The sequence below is a fragment of the Chelon labrosus genome (assembly GCF_963514085.1).
Source record: "Chelon labrosus genome assembly, chromosome: 12".
NCBI lineage: Eukaryota > Metazoa > Chordata > Actinopteri > Mugiliformes > Mugilidae > Chelon > Chelon labrosus.
Genome location: NC_140345.1, coordinates 17905918 through 17930307, shown reverse-complemented (window position 1 = coordinate 17930307; position 24390 = coordinate 17905918). Strand labels below are relative to the sequence as shown.

The 24390-nt window shown below is 40.8% G+C and overlaps 1 protein-coding gene across 3 annotated transcripts in view; it reads right to left on the bottom strand.

The window, feature by feature from the left end:
- LOC311497430 (ankyrin repeat and IBR domain-containing protein 1-like) overlaps positions 1–24390 on the bottom strand; it is a 30961-nt gene that overhangs the window by 5049 nt on the left and 1522 nt on the right. For 2 of the 3 annotated variants that reach the window (XM_084557740.1, XM_084557741.1), the window contains exons 2-18: positions 21284–21565; positions 20151–20451; positions 19699–19881; positions 17812–17929; positions 15152–15360; positions 13182–13270; positions 12926–13070; positions 11821–11987; positions 10946–11034; positions 9986–10116; positions 7443–7577; positions 6104–6190; positions 5722–5788; positions 4835–4980; positions 4207–4385; positions 4022–4073; positions 630–741 (exon numbers count right to left, since the gene is read on the bottom strand). In XM_084557740.1, the coding sequence (XP_084413866.1) occupies positions 630–741; positions 4022–4073; positions 4207–4385; positions 4835–4980; positions 5722–5788; positions 6104–6190; positions 7443–7577; positions 9986–10116; positions 10946–11034; positions 11821–11987; positions 12926–13070; positions 13182–13270; positions 15152–15360; positions 17812–17929; positions 19699–19881; positions 20151–20451; positions 21284–21471 (2398 nt within the window). In that variant the 5' untranslated portion in view covers positions 21472–21565. Of the gene's footprint in view, positions 1–629; positions 742–4021; positions 4074–4206; positions 4386–4834; positions 4981–5721; positions 5789–6103; positions 6191–7442; positions 7578–9985; positions 10117–10945; positions 11035–11820; positions 11988–12925; positions 13071–13181; positions 13271–15151; positions 15361–17811; positions 17930–19698; positions 19882–20150; positions 20452–21283; positions 22382–24390 lie in introns of those variants that run through there. The other variant, XM_084557742.1, reaches the window with a different exon arrangement.

Here is a 24390-nt window from a genome sequence, read left to right as displayed (position 1 = left end):
AGGAAATTCATTTTCTTCATCTGAAATCAATAAATCTGTCTTGGCAGAACAGAAGTTGGCTCCAAAACTGCAAGTATCATCCATCTTTTACTCCACGCAGCCAAAAAACAAAGCCCTGTCCAGCGTGATGGACAAGGCGGATGGATTAGAAATATTGGCTTATTCGACTTGAGCAGTTTTGACTTTCCAGAGTTTGAGCCCTAATTTGGCTTCTGGACAAAACACTGCATCACAACTGAGAGAGGTCAGCAGGATCAGTGTTTTTTGCGGTTTGCATAAATGTGTGTTCAGGTGTATTGGATGTTTAGATTCGTGTCTACCTTCAACTAACATCAGGGAAGAGTCTGATTGATCCTGAAGTCATAGAGTAATGGAGAACAATCTTCAGCCATAAGATAAATACAAAGCTGTTAACATGGTCAGCGCCACAAATTTGCATCAGTTCAATTGCTGTTTATAGATCCTCCAAACAAGGATTTTTGAATTGTGTTTTTTTAAACCTCGTTGTAACTTTTAGTTGATTGATGAATTTAGCTGTGCAAATGAACTTCAGACAAATTAGTTCATGAATAAAAGTCCACATACAAGACCTCAAGAATCCCTGAGCTCCTACATATTCACTGCAGTACCTAAAGTGCTGTCGCTGAGGTCATCAGGGTCAGGTGTGTTGCTACGGAGACTGGACATGTCGCCTCGCCTCTGCTGCCTGTGTCTCCGTCTGTACTGGAACTCTGCATACTCCTTAAAACAAGAGCAAAAACACCATTAAAATACAGTATCTCAAAGTTGATGTTACTCTCTGTTCTAATTTCAATAAAGTATGTGATTTATTGAAATTAGAATAGTCATTACGTCAAAAAAAAATAGCTTTCTGCCAAGACCTTTTATGTGTTTTTTTGTTTTTTAAATAAAAAGTTAAGCAGTGAATTTGAAGAAAATGCCAACTTTATTCTGCTTCAAACATGGTGCTGTGTTCCAGGGAAGCTCAGCACCAAGACACGGCCTCAAACAACCTTTCATCTCCAGACCAGCCGTCAGTCATTCGCTTCCAGACTGATTTCAAGCAGAGCACACACTCACTAGTAGTGACCTATACATTAAGCAACATGAGGTTTGAGGTTCACAGGTTGGAAAATGCTACTTGTGCATGCCTGATTAATCTTAAAAGCAAGCTGTACACCTTATCAAAAGTCAGAGGGATTCAATAGTGAATTCAATATTTTTACAAGCAAAAAAAAAAAACATTAAATAATTTAAAATGGTTAAGGAATGATGTGCAGCAGCCTAGATTCAGATAGCCTAAAGTAGGAAGTGGTTGTTGGTCTTGTAGAGTCCATGCTCTAGTCAGTGGCTATTGTTAGTATTAGCATTTGTTAGTTTTAGCTGCATGCAAAGTACAAAATGTGAATGTAAAGAATCCTCAGTTTGTCAGCCCAAGCTGGTTTTGAAATAAAACTTCTACAAGTTAGACTCATAGATTCAAGGATTAATGAGATGGTACTTCTTCTAGTGGTCAAGTACCAAATGACAGAAAGATTTTAATACCACTGCAGATCCCCATAGGCAAGGCTGCTTTCATGAAAAGGTTTCACATACAGAATTTCCATACATCCGAACCTCGGCAAATGATCTGCTGCATTCATGTCCTCGTTCATTTGCGAAAGTCAGAGTCACATTCATACATAATCAAAAGCCTGTCATGCAAACTCTGACTTTCATGTTCCCACCAAACTAAAAATAGCCCACTAAGAAGTGATCTGCAGACATTGTAAGAAGCGTGGAGCCAACCATCTGTAGCTGTGCCTCTGAGGCAGCGTCACCCGGCTTTGATTATTACTTTGGCGTTACCATTAACTGCTCGAGCTGAGAGACACACGGGACAAAAGTATATATATTTTTTAGTTTTTAAAATGGCTTGGCAGATGCACGCGCCTAAAATAATTTAGACAGGCTGTTACAATGAATCCCGTAGGCTCATTTGTTATTTAAATCATGTAGAAGAACAGAGGGTAGGGGTGAGATTTGTGTCTCACCTGAATTTACATTGATAATTTGTTCTTTTGAAGATAAGCCACCTCTTTGTCGCGTACTCCCAGATTAATTCAGTCTTTTCTTGTTCCTTGTATTGTTTCAAGTGCGTCAGCTGGCTTTTATATTTTTATTAAGAATTATTCATGGTTTCGCTCGGTGCAAATTCACATTGGGAGAAATAACATAGTAGTCACTTCAGTTCAGAGATGTGTGCTACTTTCCAGAGTTTAAGACTATAGACCAGTAATACACCACCTGTTATGTGAATGTCATGAGGCTCGATATTTTATAATTACATTTTTGTACAATATAATAAAATAATAATGAATAAAAAACATAGGAACTCCTATATAAACTTTTGTCAACAAGCTACCAGAGTAGGTTTGATTACTCAGTACTTTGCAGCTTTTAGTCTGTAAATAACTGCAATAGACTGGCGAACTGTCCAGGGTGTACCCCGCCTCACGCCCAATGGCAGCTGGGATAGGCCTCAGCCCCCCCACGACCCTTCACAGGACAAGCATTTACAAAAGATGAATGAATGAATAGCCTGTAGATAAATGAATAATAAGCAGAATTAACGGAGCGGATCCTGGTTTAAATAGTAAAAATATTTTTCGAGCAGCGCCCGTTTATCAAACTGCCAGACAGTACAGATCTCGTAATTTGTTTTTCTGTCAAATGACCTTTCTCACAGCAAACATTTTCTCTAGTCACCGTAGGGAAAGGCATAGGTGTCTTAATGATGGCTGCCTTCCACTTAGGAGGCGTCCCGCTATTGCGCATGCTGTTCCACTGTCAGGGCTTACTGGGACACTTAATGGAAGTGAGCCATCATTAATTCTGCCGGTGCTTTCCTTACTGTGACAAGTGATAATGTCTGCCAAGAAAGAGGTCTATTGGGGGAAGCTAGCTTTATACTGTTAAAAGATGTGCCCAATAACCTGACGGGCATATGTCGAATGCAAAATTCCCATATTTGTGTCATGTTTCCAAAGCTTCAAATGGAAGTTACGCAAACCCTAAGGAGTGATTGAACATTTAAGCCGAGTGAATTTATTTCAGATGACAAGCCGGTGTGTTTACCAGCTGCCACAGTCTGGAAACTAAACAACAGTAGAAAACCCGGAGTAGCAATGTTTTGAGTAATGCACCAATACTGAGTTCATGCATCAAGCTGTGCGGAAAAAAAGAAGGCAGGTCAATAATCAAACCATTACGTGGTCGACAGTTTTATGGCTGTAAGTGTTAACTACAAGCACCTGTTACTAATGTGCAATGATCTGGAGCAACCTACTTAGGTGTTTGCCAGAGTTCTGTGCTTTTAATCATTCCAGACGGATGCACAGGGGAACACTGAACCATCTGGCTTGCACCAGTGTGTTGAATAACACGGTGATCTTTGGCTCATCATGGCTTGTCAGCGCAGGCACACAGACGGATTCAAAACAGTAACATTAGGAAGATTTAAATAAATATACTGAAGTTCTAAAAAAAAAAAAAAAGAAAGATGTACTGGTAGGGCTGTATACTTTAATTACACAATAATCATGATTTAAGCTCCTGCAATTAATTCAGCCTGGTGTGATATTAACAGAAGTGCCTGCATTGGATCAAAACCTCCCTATTTGGAGATAAATGGTGTTACAAATCACAGGTATCGGTTTCAAGACCACTGATTAACCACTTTCCGTTTGAAGCATGGATGTGATTGCTGATGAGAGCTTCAAGTGCAGGGACTGACCCTTTCATTTGGCAAATTTGATTTAAAGTGACGTGATTTCTGGTTTGATCATTTTAACCTTTATCAGACACCTTACAAAAACGGAACATCCCACATCTAAAAACATGGATCTGATATCTGTCAGGCTGCAACATACAGTGACAGAAGACACGCATACGTTTAGCTCAAGCGCGAGGTTCAGGCAGCACAGTTGACATTTTAACTAATAAGCTTTCAGTGAAAACTTATTACGGTTTGTTTTGTTACCTCTGGGGATGCAAAGCCTAAATATTCCCAGTCCCACGTTCCGCCAGCAAAACTGCAAGTCAGCAAGAAAGAGAGAGAGAGAGATTGTGAATGGTAGCTGACACTGTATAGACAGTCACTTCTTATTTAATACATTTTATAATATATTTGGTATATAAAATAGAGTAATGTCTCTCTCTCTCTACCTGCGCCTGGGGGCCTCAGGAGAGTCATTGGGTGCCACTCCCCTGGCTACCGAGGCCAGGAACTCCTGCCTCTTCTGCTGCACCAGACACGCCGCACGGATGATCTTGTGGCGTGGCGTTCTCAGGTAGGGCCTGTTAACCTTCTGTGCCAAGTCCTCAGTCACCATCTCCAAGTCCGTCTGAGGGCAGAAACACAGCTGGCTGAAAGGTTTTATAGGAGAAACTGTAAGTGATTTAACTGAAGAATTTTGAGTTTAAGTATATCTGACGGCTGAGATGTCCAAGGACAATGTGACATAAGAAGTAGCCCTAAACCACTTTTACGGCAATAGTTTATGTATCTACTTCAATAATGCATTAAATTTACAAGCATTTAAGAAACTTTATGGGAGCCTCGCCCGGTCATTTTACAGTATCTGAAAGGCTGTGATATAAAAAGCAAGAAAGTACATCCCACATCTATACTGCTGGCCATTTAACTAAAAGCTGATATGTGCAGATATAACTAAGGCAGATTGTGAAGATGATGAGGAAGAAAGCTTTACTCCCACAAATCTCATGGCCCATAAACGGTGAGACTGGCTGCCGTGAACATTTGTCTTTCCTCTCAGTAAGTAGGGCCTCCAACCTGCATAAGCTCGTAGATCTCTTTCTTTGTGCTTTTGGGCTCCAGAAAGAACCCATAAGGATAAGAGCACTTGAGGATGCGGCGAGTCTTTAGGAGTTCTAGGACTGCGTCTTCAATGAATGTAGTATCAGGGGCACCGCCTTCCCCTGAGAGACAGAGAGAGAGAACAAAAATTAATATCTGCTTTACATTTATAGGTGATATCCCTTATTCCAGTGTGAATATCTTCACTTAATACTAAGAAGAGAAGGACTAAATGACAAGAAAATCCTGAAACAACGTCTGTGGTGTCTGGCCTTTGGCGAACTCTTAACCCAAATTGTCTTGAACTGCTTGTGAGGGTAAAACAACTTCTTTTGTGTATCATAGTAACGACTAATCTAAACACTTAAATAACAAAAGAAAAGCGACACGGGGAACTCGAGAAGCACAGTCATTTGAATGTTTAGTGGTGCCCAAAGACGATTATTAGAGAATCAAATCTGTCTGCTGACGATTACGTAGGATGACCTGAGCAAACTTTCACCTGAGTCAAACGCCTGATCGTTGAGTTAGGGCCATTTTCATTTCAGTCACGATTGTGTATGCAGTACCAGTGTAATCAGAGTCTGCTGAAATTGAAACTGTTGTGCATCAGAACAAAACTCGGCTATGCTAAACAGACTATAATTGCCTGAACAGATTGGGGTTTAAAGGACTCTAGACGAAGCTCACGCACAAAGCGTTCTTGTAACTTAGACATGCCTGCTGAATAATAACTATACCCACTGTTGCTGATAAATTATTAAAACACCTTTGTGTTTTTCTCCCTCCTGCCTAGTTCCCAAAGCTCAGTATCAGAGGACGGGATAAAGATGCGTCTAAATGTGTAATAACAGCACACTCACTTCCACTCAAGGCTCGACTGAGCTGCTCCATCTTCTCTTTTGCTGTTTTTAACAGCCGCTGCTCCAGCTATTAAGACAAAGTCAGAAGCTGTTATAGTGTTGAATAAAACCACCTTGAGAGGCATGCCCAACCAAACCAGATTGCCAGAATATGAAGTTAAATAAATTAAAGGTGTGAGCAGCAGACTTTTTTTTTTTTTTTTTTTTTTTTTTAAATCAATGCATGCACCATTTAATCCATCAACTTAATGCTGGCGAATAATTCATTTTGAGGAGTGTGCCCACCGATGAGGTCAGTTGTCAGGTTTACACTTTTGACAGACATTACATGACTGAGTGTATAGTTTGCAGCAGACCTCACCAGAAAGACAGCCCTGTTTACCTGATAGCTGTGCTCGTGGTTCTTGAAGCGAGTGTAGTAGTGCATAAAACGATCAAGTTCCTGAAAGCTCTTGTGCTTCTTCTCTGCCTGCAAAACCACGATGAGACACCGGTAAGAGTCCATGAACATAACCATGTTGCTTTCTTTCACACAGAAGGAGGGCTACAGATGATATCCGTACTTGAGATTGAAAGAACTGCAGGTGAAGACTGAATATGAAGAGAGTAAAATTCTTTTAAACTTTAAAGAAGGTGGGCAGAAAGTACTGTGAATGGCTCTAGATATATGTTTTTTTATGCTTGTGTTTTCAAGTTCTTTTTTATTAGAGGCTCCGGTTACCTAGGTAACCGTCTTGTACATTTCCTACCGCAAAGCATCAGAATATAAAAATAATTTCTAGTGTCATAGGGACAGAGTTTTCTTTTTGCCACCACTCTACATTTGAAAAGGGGGAGGGAGAGAAAAAAAAACGCCAACGGCCCAGCCAGTTCATCTAGGTTCACCTGATGCTTCAATCCTTAAGTGGGAGGAAAGAAACTTGTGGATGGTTATGTCAATAAACTGTATCAGTCGGAGTGGTGACTCCATCACGTCACTACAAAGTAGAGATTAGTTCAACTTGATAATCGCCAACTTCAAGTCAACCGGGGTTACGACCGGCTCAGTTCCATTAACTTTCTATGCTCTCCTGTCGCCATATTGCTGCTAGTCTCCTTCCTGTGTGTACTAGGAGACCAAGACTTCATGGGTTAGTGGGGCAAAATGAATTTATCAGTTTTACAAAATGGTTACAGTTATTTCTAAATGTGTTCAAAGGGAAATTTCACAAGATTCTGGGGAGTACTACTGCATATGTGCAAAATGTGTCTCGTATAGGTCCCCAGGGACCTGCACAGAATCTGCTCAGTTGCTCTAAGTATATCACTTGAGGCAATGTTAGCTTAAGTTTGAATTTTGTAAAGTGGATTATGGAGCTAGAAAGTGATCTTACAGACCTCTGTAGTCTAATCCTCAACTCTGTGTGAAACTGGCCGCTCTAGGCTACATTATTATGCTATTAGCATACGTAAGTAGCGTGACACACAAGTCATACTGCATTCAGGGTGACATGTTTTAACTAAGAAGAATACATGAGTACAAAAAAAAAATAATAATTATAAAAAAAGAATACGTACATTGAGAATCTGAGTTATATATAGTGCAACGTTATAAAACTAAAAACTCCCTCCTGTCACACATTGTAGTGCAGTCGTGCTTTAGAAATAATGAAGCTAAGTGAGCTGATAATAAAGATCATTTAGTAATACCGAGTCCAGTTCTAGTGTATATATGAGTGTACCTCCTCAGTCATCTCCTTTGACTGTTCCTCCACCTGCTGAATGACCTCGTAGCGGGTGCAGCGATAGTAGCCCCCCGTTGAAGAGCTGTGCTTTTTCCATTCCTCCAGACAGATCCAGCAGAAGTCGTACTTACACTACGGGGGGAGAGCGGAAATATTAGTTTTAGTTCAATCTGCTCTTACTCAGCTGTCTCATCAATATCTGGACGGCCAATTATTAGTGATAGATCAGCTATACAGAGCTCATTTACATTTCATAGATACATAGATATACTTTACTGATCCTGTGAGGGAAGTAGTTATGCTACAGCAGCAGAATAAAATAAAATACAAAAACACCTGGTCAGTGTTTTGGCATCTTCATCGTATTATTCACCCAAAGTACTGACAAAAATCCAGTAATACGTTGAAAATCCTGAAGTTATTAAATGCAAATCTCCCAGGAAAGGAAACCTTTTTGCAGCAAGCCTTTAAAAAAAAAAAAAAAAAAAACTGCATATCTCGAAGGAAGGATCAGGTGAGGGATATCTTTAAGTGTCCTTAAACCTGCTAAGCAAATCTGTTTGTGCATCTCTGCTTTATCTGTATCTTTTTTTTCCCTCTTAAAAATGGCAGACTTTACGAGAGGACACAGGCAGCAGTTTGAACCAAGTGGTGAATCCTCGTAGCCTGCTGCCACTAGAAGGCACTCAGACTGCGTCTCAGATCAGCCAGTCCCAATGGGTATCGCAGAACAGCAGAACACTACAGCCACCCCAATCTGGATCCTATTTGGATGTAAGTGATTTCTCTCCCGTGCCACAAGTACTTCTGTGGGTGACAAGTTAGCCAACACAAAACCTTTAAAGGCTTAAATCACTGTTGTCCTGGAAACACTATGCTTACACGACACGTTAGAAAAATCAATACAACATTACTGTGGGAGGTGTCGGTGAATGGGTTAGGACAAAAAGGCAGCATGTGAAATGGAGAGTCTTAAGATTAAAAAGTGGGAAGCCTCACCACATCGAAGGAAGTGGCAGTGAAGAGACAAAGGTTCCTTAGTAACACTGAGTTGTGCGTTTCCAAGCAACAGGGGTAAAGCCATTTCTTACTAGGTAATAAGAGGTCAAGTGCCAGCGCCCTCTGAGGCCTCTCAGCTTGTGAAAGCTGATCCATTTGTCCCAAAACAATCTTCATCTCTAGTCAGACTCCATAACCAGTTGAGTCAGTGACAGGGATGTCACAAAGACAGAAGAGATCCTGGCTGTATGACTACACTGTGCTCCTTTCATGATCTGGCTTTCGGCAACAGCGACACAGCAACATGACTGTGTCTGCTTCTCACTGTCACCGCAAAGTCTTTGTTTTATCTCACATCTAAATCATTCTCTCTGGTCCACAAAGACAAAAGCTGCTGACTGACTACAGGACTGTCTTTGGAGCCCTTTGAATTGTCTTTTCTAACACGGCAGTACAATACCACTTGTAAAATAATATTTTGTCACGATATGCATAGACTACATAATATATAACATAAAGCACCTTAGTGGCCCCTTTCCAGTGCATACTAAACCAGCAGATATGGAAGTGCCGACAACAATTCTATTCTAACAGCCTGATCTGATGACAGTCTGTCACATGTTAGGAAATATCAGTGTGCAGAAATTTGACATTTTGGATCTTGGTGTTACAGGAAGGCTTGTGGAAAATGGTTCATTCTAGGCTACATGCTAAACGATTTGTATGTAAGAAACCTTGTTATGAAACTACTAGTATGTGAAATGCATACTTCTCGAGGACATATAGTAGCGTGGGTCAGGCTGGTGGGTTACGAACAGTTACAAACCTTCACCTGGCAAGGATGCTCTCAAGCTGGGCTTAGACTACAGGAGGTTTGGGCTGATTCGTTCCGGACCTCTCTCACTACCGAGATTCAGGCTCAGATTATCCGATAGTGTGAGCATTTACACATCTGCTATTAAACCTTATGACCTGCTCGCACACTTATGTGGTCCATCTCGATTAATATCAAACACGTGTGAAATCGCCAGTTCTCGCTAATGACACCCCCTGATGACTGTGTCTCCCCAACCATTCTCTCATCCACGCTCTGCTTTTTTTCTCTCTGCAGTATTAAGTAAGTATTATGCAGTTAGAGTGAGCTCCTCTTCTTTATCTACCAACCTACTGGAGGGGAATATAAATTCACCGCAGACTCTGTTTTGTTTACATCCCATTTCCTGTGATTCACGTGCGGCGGTGCAATCCGTTCGCCCTGATCTGGCACAAAAAAATAATATCCTGTAGTGTGTTGCCATTTGATTTTCAGATCATATAGTATGTGCAAGTCTGGGAGTGTGTGATGCAAGCTGATTTCAAAATCGGGACGGTAGTCTGAGCCCAGCCTCAGAAAGTGACATGAGGTGTTGAGCGGCACTTCCAGAAAGATACACACTATTGTTTATTCACAGAAGAGTTTGTTGAACAATATACAAGTTCCGTCTGCACTGCACAATGTATTAGAAAGTCAAGTTTGTGAAAACGCTCTTTGCAAAACTTACCTTAGCACACTGCATGTGATTACAGCCCTCATTTTTCTGTATTGGGGACTTGCAGTTGGCGCAAGGTTTGGAGTTACTGAGCAACCATAAGCAGTTGGCTGCATCCTCGTAAGCTTCGCTCACACCAGCCACTTCAATAAGAGGAGGGGGAGGAAAACAGAACAAATAAAGGCATAACGAGACAGAATGAGGATGGCTATTACCACGGCGTTAAAACAGACCACTGCTCTGAGTGGGAAATTGTCCTGCCTTACTAATGTCTATTGCTTATATATTTTGCTAACATCTCCCAAGACGCTCATCCCCCCCCACCCACACACACACAAACAGCATAATTGGCTATTATCAAAGCAACACTGATGTGCCGATTGAAATGCCAAGATAAAACGGAATCAAGGGAAATCGAAGGAAGAAGAGTTCCCAAACCAAATAATTGCTTTTATCTTTGCAATGTCACATCAACAAAGTGGCACTTTGGAGGGACTTGGGGAATCTTTAAGCATCTATTTGATTGTCCATAGTCCAATTACTGCTTCTAAACATTGCATATTTCCATTGACTGGGGTGTTTGTTTTAATTAATAATTTATCATCAGCATAGTGGATTATAATTGGACTACTACTAAACTGTTTGTAATTACATTGGCTAGCGTCCCAGGTAATATAGCTCAAACTCAATCATTTGCCTGCAGCCCAATAAATCTGGTGGTAAGGAGATTGTCTAAAAACTGCATTGTCACAAACATTTACCGCCCCGTAGCTTAAAATTTATATAAAGACAAAGGGGGGAAGTTCTAGTATAGGTAAAGATGTGTAGACTTTGGTGTGATTCCATAAAATTGTCTATAAAACTGCATGACCTCAGAGGTTTAAGTCAAAATCTCGTACAGGTTGTAAATTCTGCTGTAACTATACAACTGAAACACTATAAATACTATAAAAACAAAATATCAGTACTCACGTTCCTCAGGTCTCATCTCAGAGACTTTCTGTAGCCACAACTTCCAGGTTTCACAGTCACAGGGTTCATGGGCCTCACCTTGACACTCCCTGGAGCACACAGAGACAGATGGAGGTGATCCAGAAACAACTTTGCTAACTATACACGAAATTTAAACAAATGACCATCAGACAGTTTCAAAAGAGATGCTGTAAAAACTGTCCACTGCTTCCATTTGGCCAAATCTGCCTTTCAAACGAATACCTTCCTTATATCAAGAGAAATATAAAAGTTGAACCCCTGTTGAACCCCAGATTCATTTCTATTAATAAATGTGTCAACTGAGCTGTTCAACAAACCCACTGACCATTTTAAGAACCATATAACAAAGTGAGGCGCAGGGAGATATCATCGTTATTATTAGGGGCGGTATCTGTCAGGCTTTGGCAGTGTAAATATAGTAGGTGGAGGAAAATACAACACGGGCAGTGGGCTTCTATGTCCTTGAGAATGCTGCCATGGTAGCACACAAAGACAGAATAGATAACAGTTTGACAAAACTCACAATTTGTCAAATTTAAACCTTTTCTAAACTGATTTCCAATTTCACAGTTGGACTGGATTTTAATGGTAACAAAAAAAATACAAACATGTTTTCACTTTATCATTCTGGGGTAAGAAAACAGCTAATTTCCAGTGTTATTCTGTGAGACACAACAAATATCTCTTGAAATAAACAAACTGTGTGACTTCTACTCAGCATGATCAAAATATATTTTTAATTCTCTGTTTTCTCCATCATTACTATAATACTGAAAAATGATTCTTTTCGTTTCTAGAAGCAATCACATACACATACAGAAAGGTAATCAATTTAATATATACTAATTACTGACCAGCAGAAGAGGTGGCCTTTGCCACAATCTACAGCAGGGGCCCGAAGGAGGGGAAAGAATAGAGAGTCTGAGGTGGAGGTCCCAGGGCCCTGGGTGTTCAGTCGTACCGCTCTTTCACACCCTGCCTCTGGACACCAGCGGATTGCTGGATTGTTTTCCACAAACGCCTGTCAACAGAAGAAGCAACGTTGATCTGTGATTGATTGGTCTATTGTTAGGCTGTGTATGTTTAGTAAGAGAGGCAACATTGGACACAATATTGAAAGTTTCTGCCTGCAAAGATCACTGGAATAGGATATCTGTGCAGTTTAAATGAAAAAAAGAATACTAATTCTTATACTTTTCAATAAAACAATCAAAGTTATTGGAGAAAATAATAAAGCTTATGTTGAAACTACGTAAAGTGAATGTTGTACTTGATTGGTTGGTTAGTGGCTCCTTAACTTTTACTGTTTTTGCCCCTTGGTCTATGCTAGTCAATGGACATTTATATTCAGCCTGAACCTTACTCTGTACTGTAATGTTACTCTCAGACTCGTGTTTAAACCAATGTGTCTGTGTCAGGGGATACTCTGGCTTCCTCCTACAGTCCAAAGACATGTTAGGTTAATTGGTGATTCTAAATTGGCCATATGTGTGCATGTGAGTGTAGTGTGAATTGTTGTCTGTCTATTTGTGTTAGCCCCGTGATAGACTGGCGACCTGTCCAGGGTGTACCCCGCCTCTCGCCCAATGACAGCTGGGATAGACTCCAGCCTCCCCGTGACCCTTCACAGGACAATCGGTTACAGAAGATGAATAAATGTCTATGTCAGGCTGTATCCTGCTGGGTATGACTAGCTGGCACAGCATGGAGTGACACTCCATAGTAGTGGTCTAGGTGGGTGCTACATGTCTAAGTAACATCCACATGAATGCCAGGTCCAAAAGTTTCCCAGCAGAACATTGTATTGTCACAAGATGGTCAATTTTATTTACTTCTACTGTCAGTGGTTTTAATGTTATGGCTGATCGGTGTATCTCACAGGTTGACAGTATTATAATAAACTAATATTCTGTGCAGAAGGCTCACACTTCAGTGCATATCTCTGTTTTTAATCTCTACCTTTATGTCAAACTGAAGGTAGCGCTTGTCCATCTCTCTGGAGACCACGCTCTCTATGACCTCTACTGGCACTAGCTGATAGCAGTCGAAGGCTGGGCAGAAAATGTTGTGGGCTTCACCTTCTTGGATCTTTAGATTTAGAAACCTTAGAAAGCATACACACACATAGAGAAAAACACATATTATTAGTGTAAGGAAATTAGGAATATCCAAGCCAACCTGCAGAATCCACAGGCCAAAGCATTACACGACTCACCCTTCCCAGCATGCTCTGCAGAACTCATGGCCACAGGACATGTCAACCGGTTCCTCAAAGACAGAGATGGAAGACATGCAGATGCCACACTGTGACAAAAAAGGCACAACATTAATCATAAGGCTGTATTTTCCCACAGTCTAAGGATCTGCTGAATGAAAAGTCATGGATGGGGTAGTTGTTATTAGGGTAATTATACACTAATATATTATAAGCCCTCCTAAGTATGTGGCTCACTGACTGTTTTTCTGTTATAAGATGTATTTTCTCACACCCACAGCAACCTTAGGGACAAACGGGGACCAACACACAGGCCTCGTTACCGAGAAAGACTGATGCTCTAAGAAGACATAAAGAAGGCAGTGTACTTCAACAATGTGAGTATTGATTTGTGGAAGAGCAGAATGTGATATAATCAACTGTAACCTTTAAATGGGCCCTCGAGCGCACTCAGTCGATTGGCACAGTGCAGCTCAAGTCACGCCTTTTCAGATCCTTGACAAAAGATACTTTCAGGCAAATGCAAACTATAATGTCTCATAAAATGATTGATGCATCTTGTCTATCAGCTTCAGCTATTATCTGTTTAGTTTACGTCACATACCAAAAAGCTCTCGATTTAAATCTTCACCAATAGTATTTATTTACAAATTTTATAGATCTGTTGCTGACCTATTGCGGCACAACCTTGATTGTTATCTAACACACTTGATGCCACCCTTGGCAGTCTTCTTTAAAGAATGGTTAAACCAGATGAACTACCAACAGCAGAGTAATCCATGAAGGCTATTAGCCAAAGTAAACATCCTTTCCACCTTGATAATTTCTCAAATAGAAAACTGTAAAGGATGTTTAATAATTACTGGGAAATCCCGGATTAGCTCAGGATAGCAGGTAGAGAATTTAACAGGGTGTGTTGGCCCTCTCACAGTAAGAGCACAAATAAGAGTCTATGATGACCCTGCTGACATGCAGATTGGAAAACACACCTTCCCTGAGGTTTTGAGAACATACTTGCAAGGCTAGGACTCATGGGATGCGTAACTGTTGAAAGCCAAGAAAATATTTGTTTTATTTGTTAAAATTTTTTTAAAAAGGTGTTAAAATTGTGAAAACAGATAGCAGACCGCTACAGTACAACTCTTGCTTGCAGTCTTATATAAACAGCCTTTCCTTCATGTTTGAACACTGAAGGTTGCAAAGAAAACTCCTTTCTACCTATTTTTATGGTCTCACTCATTGGTCTGTGGAGAGCTGAATCTTTCATACAGACATTTTTTTACATTATATTTTAATATTCTTTTCTACTCAGTACTTGCCTGCCATAATTAACAAGCACCTGGTTCTCCAAGGGTTAGACGAAGTCCTGCACGTATTAATGTTTGTAGGGCAGACTGCCAGCATGAATATTAATGACTCCGTGCAATACAATGCAGTGAAAAAAATTAAACATTATGCAAAAAGACAGGAGTGCAAATTTGAAGAATTCAGCAGACACACTTTAGGAAATATTTGGCACCGTGGAGTCTTGATTTAAATAAACAGTTGAAATGTGCATTTCCTGGAGAAAATGCAGTTTGGTTGCTAAATCCTAAGAGATTGTTCCTGTTCCTTCTAATATCCGATTCAGTCAGCTCCTTAGTGCAAAGTCTGTGTACGTTAATAAACGTAAATTAAACTTGTGTGTGAATCTGTGAATAGAGCAGGCAATTGTCCGGAGAATTTATGCCAAATGAGCAGGTGAGCTGATATGCCTCATGTCTCCTGCATGCTCTAATATCTGGATCTTTGGATTCTAAGTCCTGTTGCAAGTAGATGCATGTTAAAGTACAACCTTACAGAGAAACTAGGCCCACTTTTGTATTCGCACGCCCATGTGACTGTGTGTGTTGCACGACTGGCGTTTGAACCGAGTTCACTGTGAATAATTCAGTTTCTTTCTTGACAGGGAACCTAGAGACAACTCTCACCAGAGAAGACTCCTCATCAGCAGGCATGAGGCTGATTTGGTCTGGGGAAGTGATGGAGGAACGGGTGGTGCGTGGCGTTCGAGGCGAGGGTAAGGTGTCCCACGCATTATAACCACTTGGAGGTGGGTTGGGCATCTGTACCCCTGAGCGTTGGCAGCACTCCTCTGCGTTGGTCATCCAAGCCTCTAAGAGCTTCTCTCTGTCCCAATCTGAAAGAAGCAAATACATGATTGAGAGAAAGAAATGTCAAAACAAAGAAACCTAATCAAAGTGAAAAAAATGTAGTGTAAAAGGCTTATACCCTTAGGTAAATAAGGTAGGACATAAAGGTTGAATGGCAACTTGAGTTAAGAAACTTATTATTTTTAAAACACACGTTTTTTTAAGCTATGTGGTGAGCTAGCAGACCAGGCCCAGTTACACAAGGCTTTTAAAAACTGCAAATCTGATCTTAAATCACAGGGCAGGTAAAAAACAATCCTTTTGTGATCACATTTTACAATGCATTATAATTAGGCTTTAATCAGAAATGAATAAAGCTTACAGGCGACATATGGTAAAATTCCCATTCAACCCGTTAAAACAAAACTTATTCTCAGCTAACAAACAATTTGTTAGCACAATGCTAAGTCTGCACAAATCCCACTTCAGTGGCAACATCACCAGCATCTCCTTTTAAACCGCAAAGACCTGCTGCCATCTGGTTTTTGGTTTTAGAATAGCTTTTCCAATCTCACATTAGCACAGGAGCAAGTTTCAGAGCCTTTCAGTATAAATATTGAATGACTTGTGGACTGTGCCTGAGTCCAAATATCCTCCCCTCCTAAAATAAGGAACATGACCCGGTCAACTGCGCAATTAGGCCACTATCAGCCTCAAGACACATTTTACCACCAATCAAATGCCTGAGACTCTAAATGGCCTCTTTTGGATAATGAATGTCGCAACAATTCCCCTCTATCTCCATTCAATTATAACGACTCAATGAGTATGAACCTATCTCCATGCCTATGGCCATTAAAAAAAATATATATATTAAATTAAAAGTTGACACGTTCAGTCTTAAATATAAAAAATTAGCTAGAAAATACAAATTGCCAGGAGTACAAAATGTACAGCGAGAAAGCAGTTAGGCAGACAAGCAAAAAGAAAAAATGATAAGAAAACTGTAAAACTGACTAATAAGGCAGTATAAAGGTTAGAAAATGTGGAAAGTTTCCTCAAGAAATGGATGATAGGCATGTCTAAAAACCACTCCTGAAATGTCTCATCCCTTTTGAATAGACAGGCAGCATTCCCATGATAGAGGGGAATAAATATAGCACCATTCCAGGGTCACGCTCTTCCCTCTTAAGCTCCCAAAAGTATGTCTCATATGTGGCACACGCAGCTCTACAGACAGCTTAGAAGCGCGCTTAATCAAAGCGAGGTGGTTGAAGAGTGAAAATGTGAATTATTTCTTATAAGTCTTCCACTTAAACTTTAGCCAAGTTAAACTAATAGGGATAACAGCTTTAAAATACCTCATCTCTGACATTTTATACACCTCAGCTGGGCTCAGTGAAGTCTTGGCTTAATTTAATGGCTTAAAGCTGCAAATCAAATCAAAACTTAACTGACTTAAAACCTAAATGTCATAGTTTGAGTTGTGATCAGTCTTATTTACAGTAAGTTGTGTAGATGAGTATCCTCATTTTTGTTTTTCTTCATATATTTAGAAGGAATGACAGACTGAAACAATATTTATAAAATGTAATAGTGGTACTAAGAGCAATACTAGCTTTGTTTAGCAAAGTTGTGGCAACAACAGATTTTGACTTGACCAAAATCAAACCTGAGATGATTTTTGGCCTTTTACACCTTTATTTGACAGTGCCAGTGAAGAGAGACAGAAAATCTCGGGGTGATAGGGAATGACATGCAGCAAAGAGGACAAGCTGGAATCGAACTGCTGTGAGGAATATTGCCTAAGTGTATGGTGTGTCCGCTGAGCCAGAGAACCTTCTGGGGCGGCCCCCATTTGATCATCTTTGATATACAAATGACACAGAATTAATGTTTCAACTTCACTGAGGTATTTATTAATTAATTCATTTATTAAACATTTGAAATCCATAAAATTAGAATCAGGGGTTCCAAATTAGGTGCCCACTTATTACCCCCCTTTCAGGAGTGACAGATGAAACCTGTCTAATTTAAATTTCTGGTGTTTTACTTTGCTATTGAAGTGTGTGGTGTCATCATGGCAAGATTTCAAAAGCTCTCTGGGGCCTTCAGAACAAAGTTTGCAGATGCCTAGCAGTCTGGCAAGAGATTTAAAAAGATTCCACTGTGGGGGAAATCATCTTCAAGTTTAGAAATCAATCGTCTGCCAATTTGCACAGGACTGGCTGCCCTAGCAAATTCACTCAAAAGCAGACCGTTTGATGCAGAAAAGTCTCCAAGAACCCAAAATATCATTGCAGGTAACTCTCGTAGGTTACTTTTGGAACCCTTAAAGGTGTTGGGGTCAATGTTTATGTACTTGCTTCATCAAATATGATAATAAACCCAATAATTTCCATAAGACATATTTCCCAGTGCCAACAACTTAAAGGACATGCAGAAACTCTAAATCTGTGTCATTGTGTGTGTGTGTGTGTGTGGTAGTTTGATAGTACCATGAGCACGCAGCAGCGCTTCTGCAGTGAAAAGTGGAGCCTGTAGCATGTCCGCTGTCTCCACTATCAGCATGTCCTTCAGCCTCCGCAGATCCTGAGGCCGCAAGCCCTCATATAACTAGAAAAGAGGGATCAGGGACGAGAGAGGAGCACAGGAGGGTAATGAGAAGAGAATAAAAGAGGAGTGAAAATGAAGAAAGGTGAGGCAGCAAAAAAAACAAAAGGGCAGGTTGCCGGAGAAAAAGCAAGAAGGGGTGAGATCAGAGGAAAGAAAGAAATGGGAGTCAGAGATCATAAGTATTAAAAGCACTTCAAAGACTACTGCTGATGCATGACTTAGCCAAAGCCAGTGAGCTAAGGGAGTAATAGGAGTCACATGCCTTACACAAGACTGTTTTGTGTGTGTGTATTCTGTCCTCACAATGAGTACCGCTTCAAAGCTAGACGGGTAGCTAACAAAGCCTCCAATAAAACAAGGCGTGACTTTTCTTGGTTTACTAAAAGTTTCCCTTCATTTAATTGTAACACTGTAGAAACACAAAATATGGTGCACCTCCCCAGACATGTAACTACGCGTCGCAGCGACACAGACTGCAAAAGCTGTGATTGGTCTGATTGGTAGTAGTATTTAGTATTTAGTGTTTAGTGTTTCCGGCTGCTTCTCCATCTCTGCAATTTTCGAACTGATTGTGTTGGATCAATAAAGATGGAACACATCGAAGAAAGGTTAACTGAGGAGGTTCGGAGATACAGACATTTGTATGACTTGTCTTCGGCGGAAGTTTCAGTCGCCATTTCAGTCGAAAGTGAAGCAGGAAGTGGAAACAAAAATGACCCGGTCTTAATAAAAAAAAAAACTCTGATGATGATACAGTATATGAAATGAATGCACGTAGAATAAGATCATGCGTTCTTATCAGCCCGTCATTAAATTATCGTAATGACGCTAACATTGTATTGTATTTAGCGACAATTAGCAGCAGCCTGTGCAGTTCATATATAATAATACTAAACATAATGCTGTTGAGATGTGGCTTCCTATGGACAAATGTATATAAGATTAAATAAAGTGTCAGCGAATTTAACTGAACTAGCTACCTCTTCATTCATTCATTCATCTTCGGTACCCGCTTAATCCTGTTAAGGGTCGCGGGGGTCTGCTGGAGCCTATCCCAGCTGTCATCAGGCGAGAGGCGGGGTACACCCTGGACAGGTCGCCAGTCTATTGCAGGGCTAGCTACCTCTTATAAAGTTAAACTAGTTCACGTTACATCTGCAGTTGTTTCCTCGAGGTTTTGACCAACTCTCTTTATTTCTTTTTTTTTTTTTTTTAATCTCTATGGTCTAAATCAAGCGTACAAATACTGGATTTTAAACGGTATCACATACATATAGAGTTTACAGAGGCGGAACAGTGTGTTTGGGTCCAACCAAAGCGTCTGCTGGTGAAGAATGTGAACAATTACAGCGAAATGTTAAACATTACACTATAGTCAATTAGTGTCTGGTTCCAAGAGAAAACTACAGGTAAACAAACTAAATAGTTTCAGTTCCCACGAAATATGTCTCCTCACTTCTTTACTTATGTTTGTTAATTAAAGGTTGCTCACATGGAAAATAATACTTTAAGTGTTTTTAATTGTGGGTCTTTATCAAAACCAAGTGTTATAATACATCCATTGTGTGGATTTGGCTGGGTTGGGGTACCTATCTCAAAATAGTTGTATTTGAAAGTGAAATAATAATAACAAAAGCTGCTTTGTTGGATTTTTTTAACAGTACAGTGAGGGGTATACCAAAGTTTGATAATTCCAATGCTACGACACCAGCTGAGGACGATAAAGTCAAATCTGTATACCCACTGCCTCTTGGTATGTTATTCTGTACCTCTCGTCGGTCAAGGGCTGCATACTCTGCCTCTATACCCTCCGCCTCAGGGGCAAGAGAGAAGACCATCTGCGACTCCAGGCGCAGGGCCAACTCCTTGTGGTGCTGCTTCTCTGCACAGTCACATGGAGTCTCGCGGTTTTCGTTCTCCGCAAACAGGTCCGCTTCTCTCTGCACTAGGAGCTGAGAAAGTAAAAGCAAAAGGAGAATTTCACTTTCTATAATGGGACACATGCATGTACTAAAGCTACATGACATATAGCTTATACAGCATGTAGCTAGAAAAACTGTGGAATATCACTGACTCTTTAATAGTAGTTAAAGGAAGCGCTAAATAATTATGGCAGAAATGCTTATATGTTCTAATATATGCTCTAATATTTCACTGACTTATATCTTAAAATGTCATGCTAGAAAATATGTTAAATTAGCTCTGAATTTTGCAGTCTCACATCAACACAAGTCTTCATGCCAGAAGCAGCAGAATAGTGCAGACAGGTGTTTTTCTTGTTGTCGGTAGCGTTGATATCAGCAGTCTCATACTCTCCATGGTCCAGCTTTGCCCCGGTCCATACTAGGATCACTTGTAGACATTCCGCCCGACGATGTTCATCCTCATACGGCCGTGAGATCCGCGGCTGCAGCGCCCCCTCTGAGGTCAGGATCTGGGGTCCCATGCAGAGAAGGTGCAGAGATGTCTCATTGTGCACATTACGCTTGTTAGGATTGCCATCTTTGCTTAGCAGAAAAGACCTGGAAGAATGAGACGGGAATCGCGGTTAATTTTAATGTTTTGGCTTTTGTGCAATCAAGCCAACATACTGTAGTTAGATTTTTTGCCTTGGTGTTGTTGAATTATTTAGCCGACATTATGTTTTTTTTCTTTTACAACACAATAGTAACCTTTTAACCATCTCACTAACCCAAATAAAGGTAGAAATAAACAAATACATTAATAAACACTTCACAGTATTACACAAAAGAGACCCATGTAGAAATGGAAGTTACAACTCATGTAAATGATTTTCTAAATTAGTTAATGAGTCTGATTTTGAGAATTTCTGTGCTCTGAGTGGAAACTACAATAATACGAATTATATCTCATCTCCAGTTACATAGTCTCCTCTTTACTTGACGTTTTACCTGCTGCCATTTGAAAGTCACACAGTCACACAAATCAGGTAGGAATGCAAAATTGTGCTTTTAGTGTGGATATAATAGGGCCTGAGTGGAATAAAGAAAAGCACATGCGAGGATGTAAGCTTGTGAGATGGGAAGCTCTTGGAAACCCATTCTATTCCAACCCAGCGTGTTGCATTCCTGAGAGCTGTTAACAGATGGCTATGTGGAGAGACAGATGGGACAGAGACATATAGAGACAAAACATGAAAGATTTTCTCTTTTCTCTTGCGATACAGCAATACTGAATTACACGGAACCAGCTTGTCAGAAGACAAGTGCTCAAAGGGACATTTCACACAAAGCTCAACCAATTAGCCCCCGTCTATCTTAGCCTGGATGTACATTTTCCCCTCACTGACTCTTGTTTATTTGATTTTTTATCTGAGACACATCATATCCTGACCTGAGTAGGCGTGCCATGGCGTGCCGGGCAGCATAGTGCAGTGGAGTGTTGTGCTGGTAGGACTCTCCATACGTAGCGTTAGGATCCAGAGCCTCCTTGAACTGTGGGTTGCTCTCATAGAGTGTGCAGGCCAGCATCTCATCCCCATTGATAAGAGCCTTTCGGAACTTGGTCGCCGTGTTCCCCATTTCTTCACCAGCCGTGGGTTTGAGCTCTGACTGACACGGCAGCCTCTTAAGTCTTCAGCCTGTTCAAGTCCAATAAGCCAGCATGCTGAATGTCCTGAGGAAAAAAGAAGAAAAGCAGGAGTTAAATTCCCTTATGACTGTCCAGCAAGGCCCCAGCTAGGAAACTGTTAAATATCCCAAAAATCCAAAATCATTTTCACTGTTTCAAGAAGAGCAGCCCTGCCTCTTTTGAGTATTAAAGACTTCTCCTCCCTCTGAATCACAAGGACATGGAGACCATCTTCAAGGTTGCTCAGACCGCTCTGCCACTAGCGCCCGTGTCAGCATCACCATTGCCCCGTAAACCACCTCCCCGTGTTCGTTTTTGTTTTTTTTCTTTCGAGTAACACAACCACGGTGAGAACAAAGCTCACACAGAGCGAAAGACAAGACTTCCTCTGGCATCACCAGGAGCTTCCGCATCTCTGTGCCAACGCTGCCCGTCCCACAGAGGCCGGGACTCATCCTGAAGCAAGGTATCCTCAGCTGAAGAACACCATGCAGCGAGTCAGCACTCCGCACCATATGTTCATGACTGGTCGGACAATACCATGCTTTTATGTGTTTTTGGTAAGATGCAGCAGAAATCTACATAACAGCATTTAATTTGGTACAACCGGCACTAAAATTCTCACCGCCACACAAATCCTTGATGTAGACAAGTTACTCCGAAGGACAAGTAATAAATGCTTCCTGAAAAACCTTTAACGTTGGGGCATGATAAGGCAGTATTAAGTGAAATCTGATGTTTAATTGGCAATACAGATTTGCAACACTTACGGAGGATATGCAAATACTCAGACCTGTATTGGGTAATAATCAGATACTGCGCTTTATGAACTTGTTGCTCCGTCACCACTTCATTAAAATATACTACAACTGTACTCACAGAACCTGGGGTAGCAATACGTAATCAACCTTAACTTTGCAGGTAGGCACTCCACCTTGACCTACACCCATATGCAGGTGCAGTGCAACTGTGCTGTGCATACTAAATGCTAGTCGCATGTGGCATGTGTCGTACAGCAGTCTGGACCCGTTCCTTGCTTAAAATCTGTCCTGAGCAAACCAATTGCAGCTAGTCAGGAGTGAACATAGTCAGGACGTATAGAGGAGGCATTTGAGAGCTGAGAGCTTAGACCACATTTGGTTGTCAGGAGGCCCTATACATAATAAAAACACAATAAAAAGCACAGTTTGTAGTTCTGATACAGCAGTAGGTAGCGAGCCACTGGAGAGAGCAGCTATTACAATATTCTACTGCAGGTACAGTACGTGAAGTTGGGATACTTGTGATGGGAGCATTTTAAAACTAGATCTGAACAGATGCCTCTCTCGCTGGGCAGAGCCAGGATCTGGGAGCTTCTGGAAAAGACGATGGACTTGAGATACTCGATACAGACCAATCAGCCACAGCATTAAAACCGCTGACAGGAGAAGTAAACAACACCGATCATCTTGTGACAATGCAGTGTTCTGCTGGGAAGCTTCTGGACCTGGCATTCATGTGGATGTTACTTAGACATGTAGCACCCACCTAGATCAGACCCATAGAAATAAACACTACAAGTCGCGTTGAGCCTCTTGGAATGCGTCGATACGGCCGCCATCTTGGTACAGGGGTTCAGTCGTTTGACTACACATTTTCACAGTGTGAAAGCGAGGGAAGATGCCGGACTTTTGTGCTGCATATGGCTATAAACTATAACAACTTTCAGTCATACTGATACTACGGCACCAGGCCGGTATTTAGTTATATGCTACTACTACATTGTGTGATTTTTACAAACTTGTGCAAGCAGCCTCACCATACCTGCCAACATTGAACTGTGAAAAAGAGGGAGATTTTCTGGGGAAGCGGAAATGTGCTACAACGTACGTCCCGAAATGACTCTACAGCTTCTTGGAGGCAAATATGTGTAATTTTATTCGCAATAAAATACAATATATTATACATACAATAATAACAGAAAACCTTGCTGTCAAAAATTTCAGTTTTTAAACCACACACATAGGCTACTAATATAAATGTTCCGCACAATCGGAATTTGTGTTTATTTGAGTTTATTTGAGTGGAAAAATTGAATTATGTCCATTAGATTTTGAACGTAAAACAGGTTATGTTATGTTAACAAAAACCTATTATTTTATTTTATTCTGACATTCGTAACGAAACAAGAAAATAAACTCGCCGATTTAAGGTATTTTAATTATGTATGTATGCCTTGTCCCCGATTGACGTTCGTCATATAGAAGCTGCATTCCCCTGTACCAAGATGGCGGTTCTGTTGACGCATTCGTTCCAATAGACCGTGGTAGTCAACGCGACTTCTAGTGTTTATTTCTATGGATCAGACCAGGCACCCCCACCCCAGCAGCCATCCCCAGCAGGATGCAGCCTGACACAGGCACACACACAAAAACGGTTTAGGAACAACTAAAAAAAAACATGAAAACAGCACAAGGTGTTGACCTGGCCTCCAAATTCACTAGATCCCAAACTGATCCAAGTATCTGTGGGATGCACTGGAACAAGCCTGATCCACAGAGGGCCACACTAACAGCATTTTGTTGCTAGACACCACAGGACACCTTCAGAAGGCCCATGTCAGAATCAGAACTGTTTTGGAGGCACAAGGGAGACCTACACAATATGTAGTATGAAGTTGGTCATAATGTTATGCCTGACTGGTGTATGTAGAGCAATATAAGTCTCTGTGTGTCTGTGTAGGTATAAGTGTGTCTGTCAGTGTGTTTGCTAATCATGTGATTTAAAAAAAAAAAAGGGCAAATGATGGCGTCATTATTGCCATTAACTTTTACATTCTCGGTTTATACCTTAGTGAGTCATTTTAAGACCGTGCAACTCATTCTGACTTT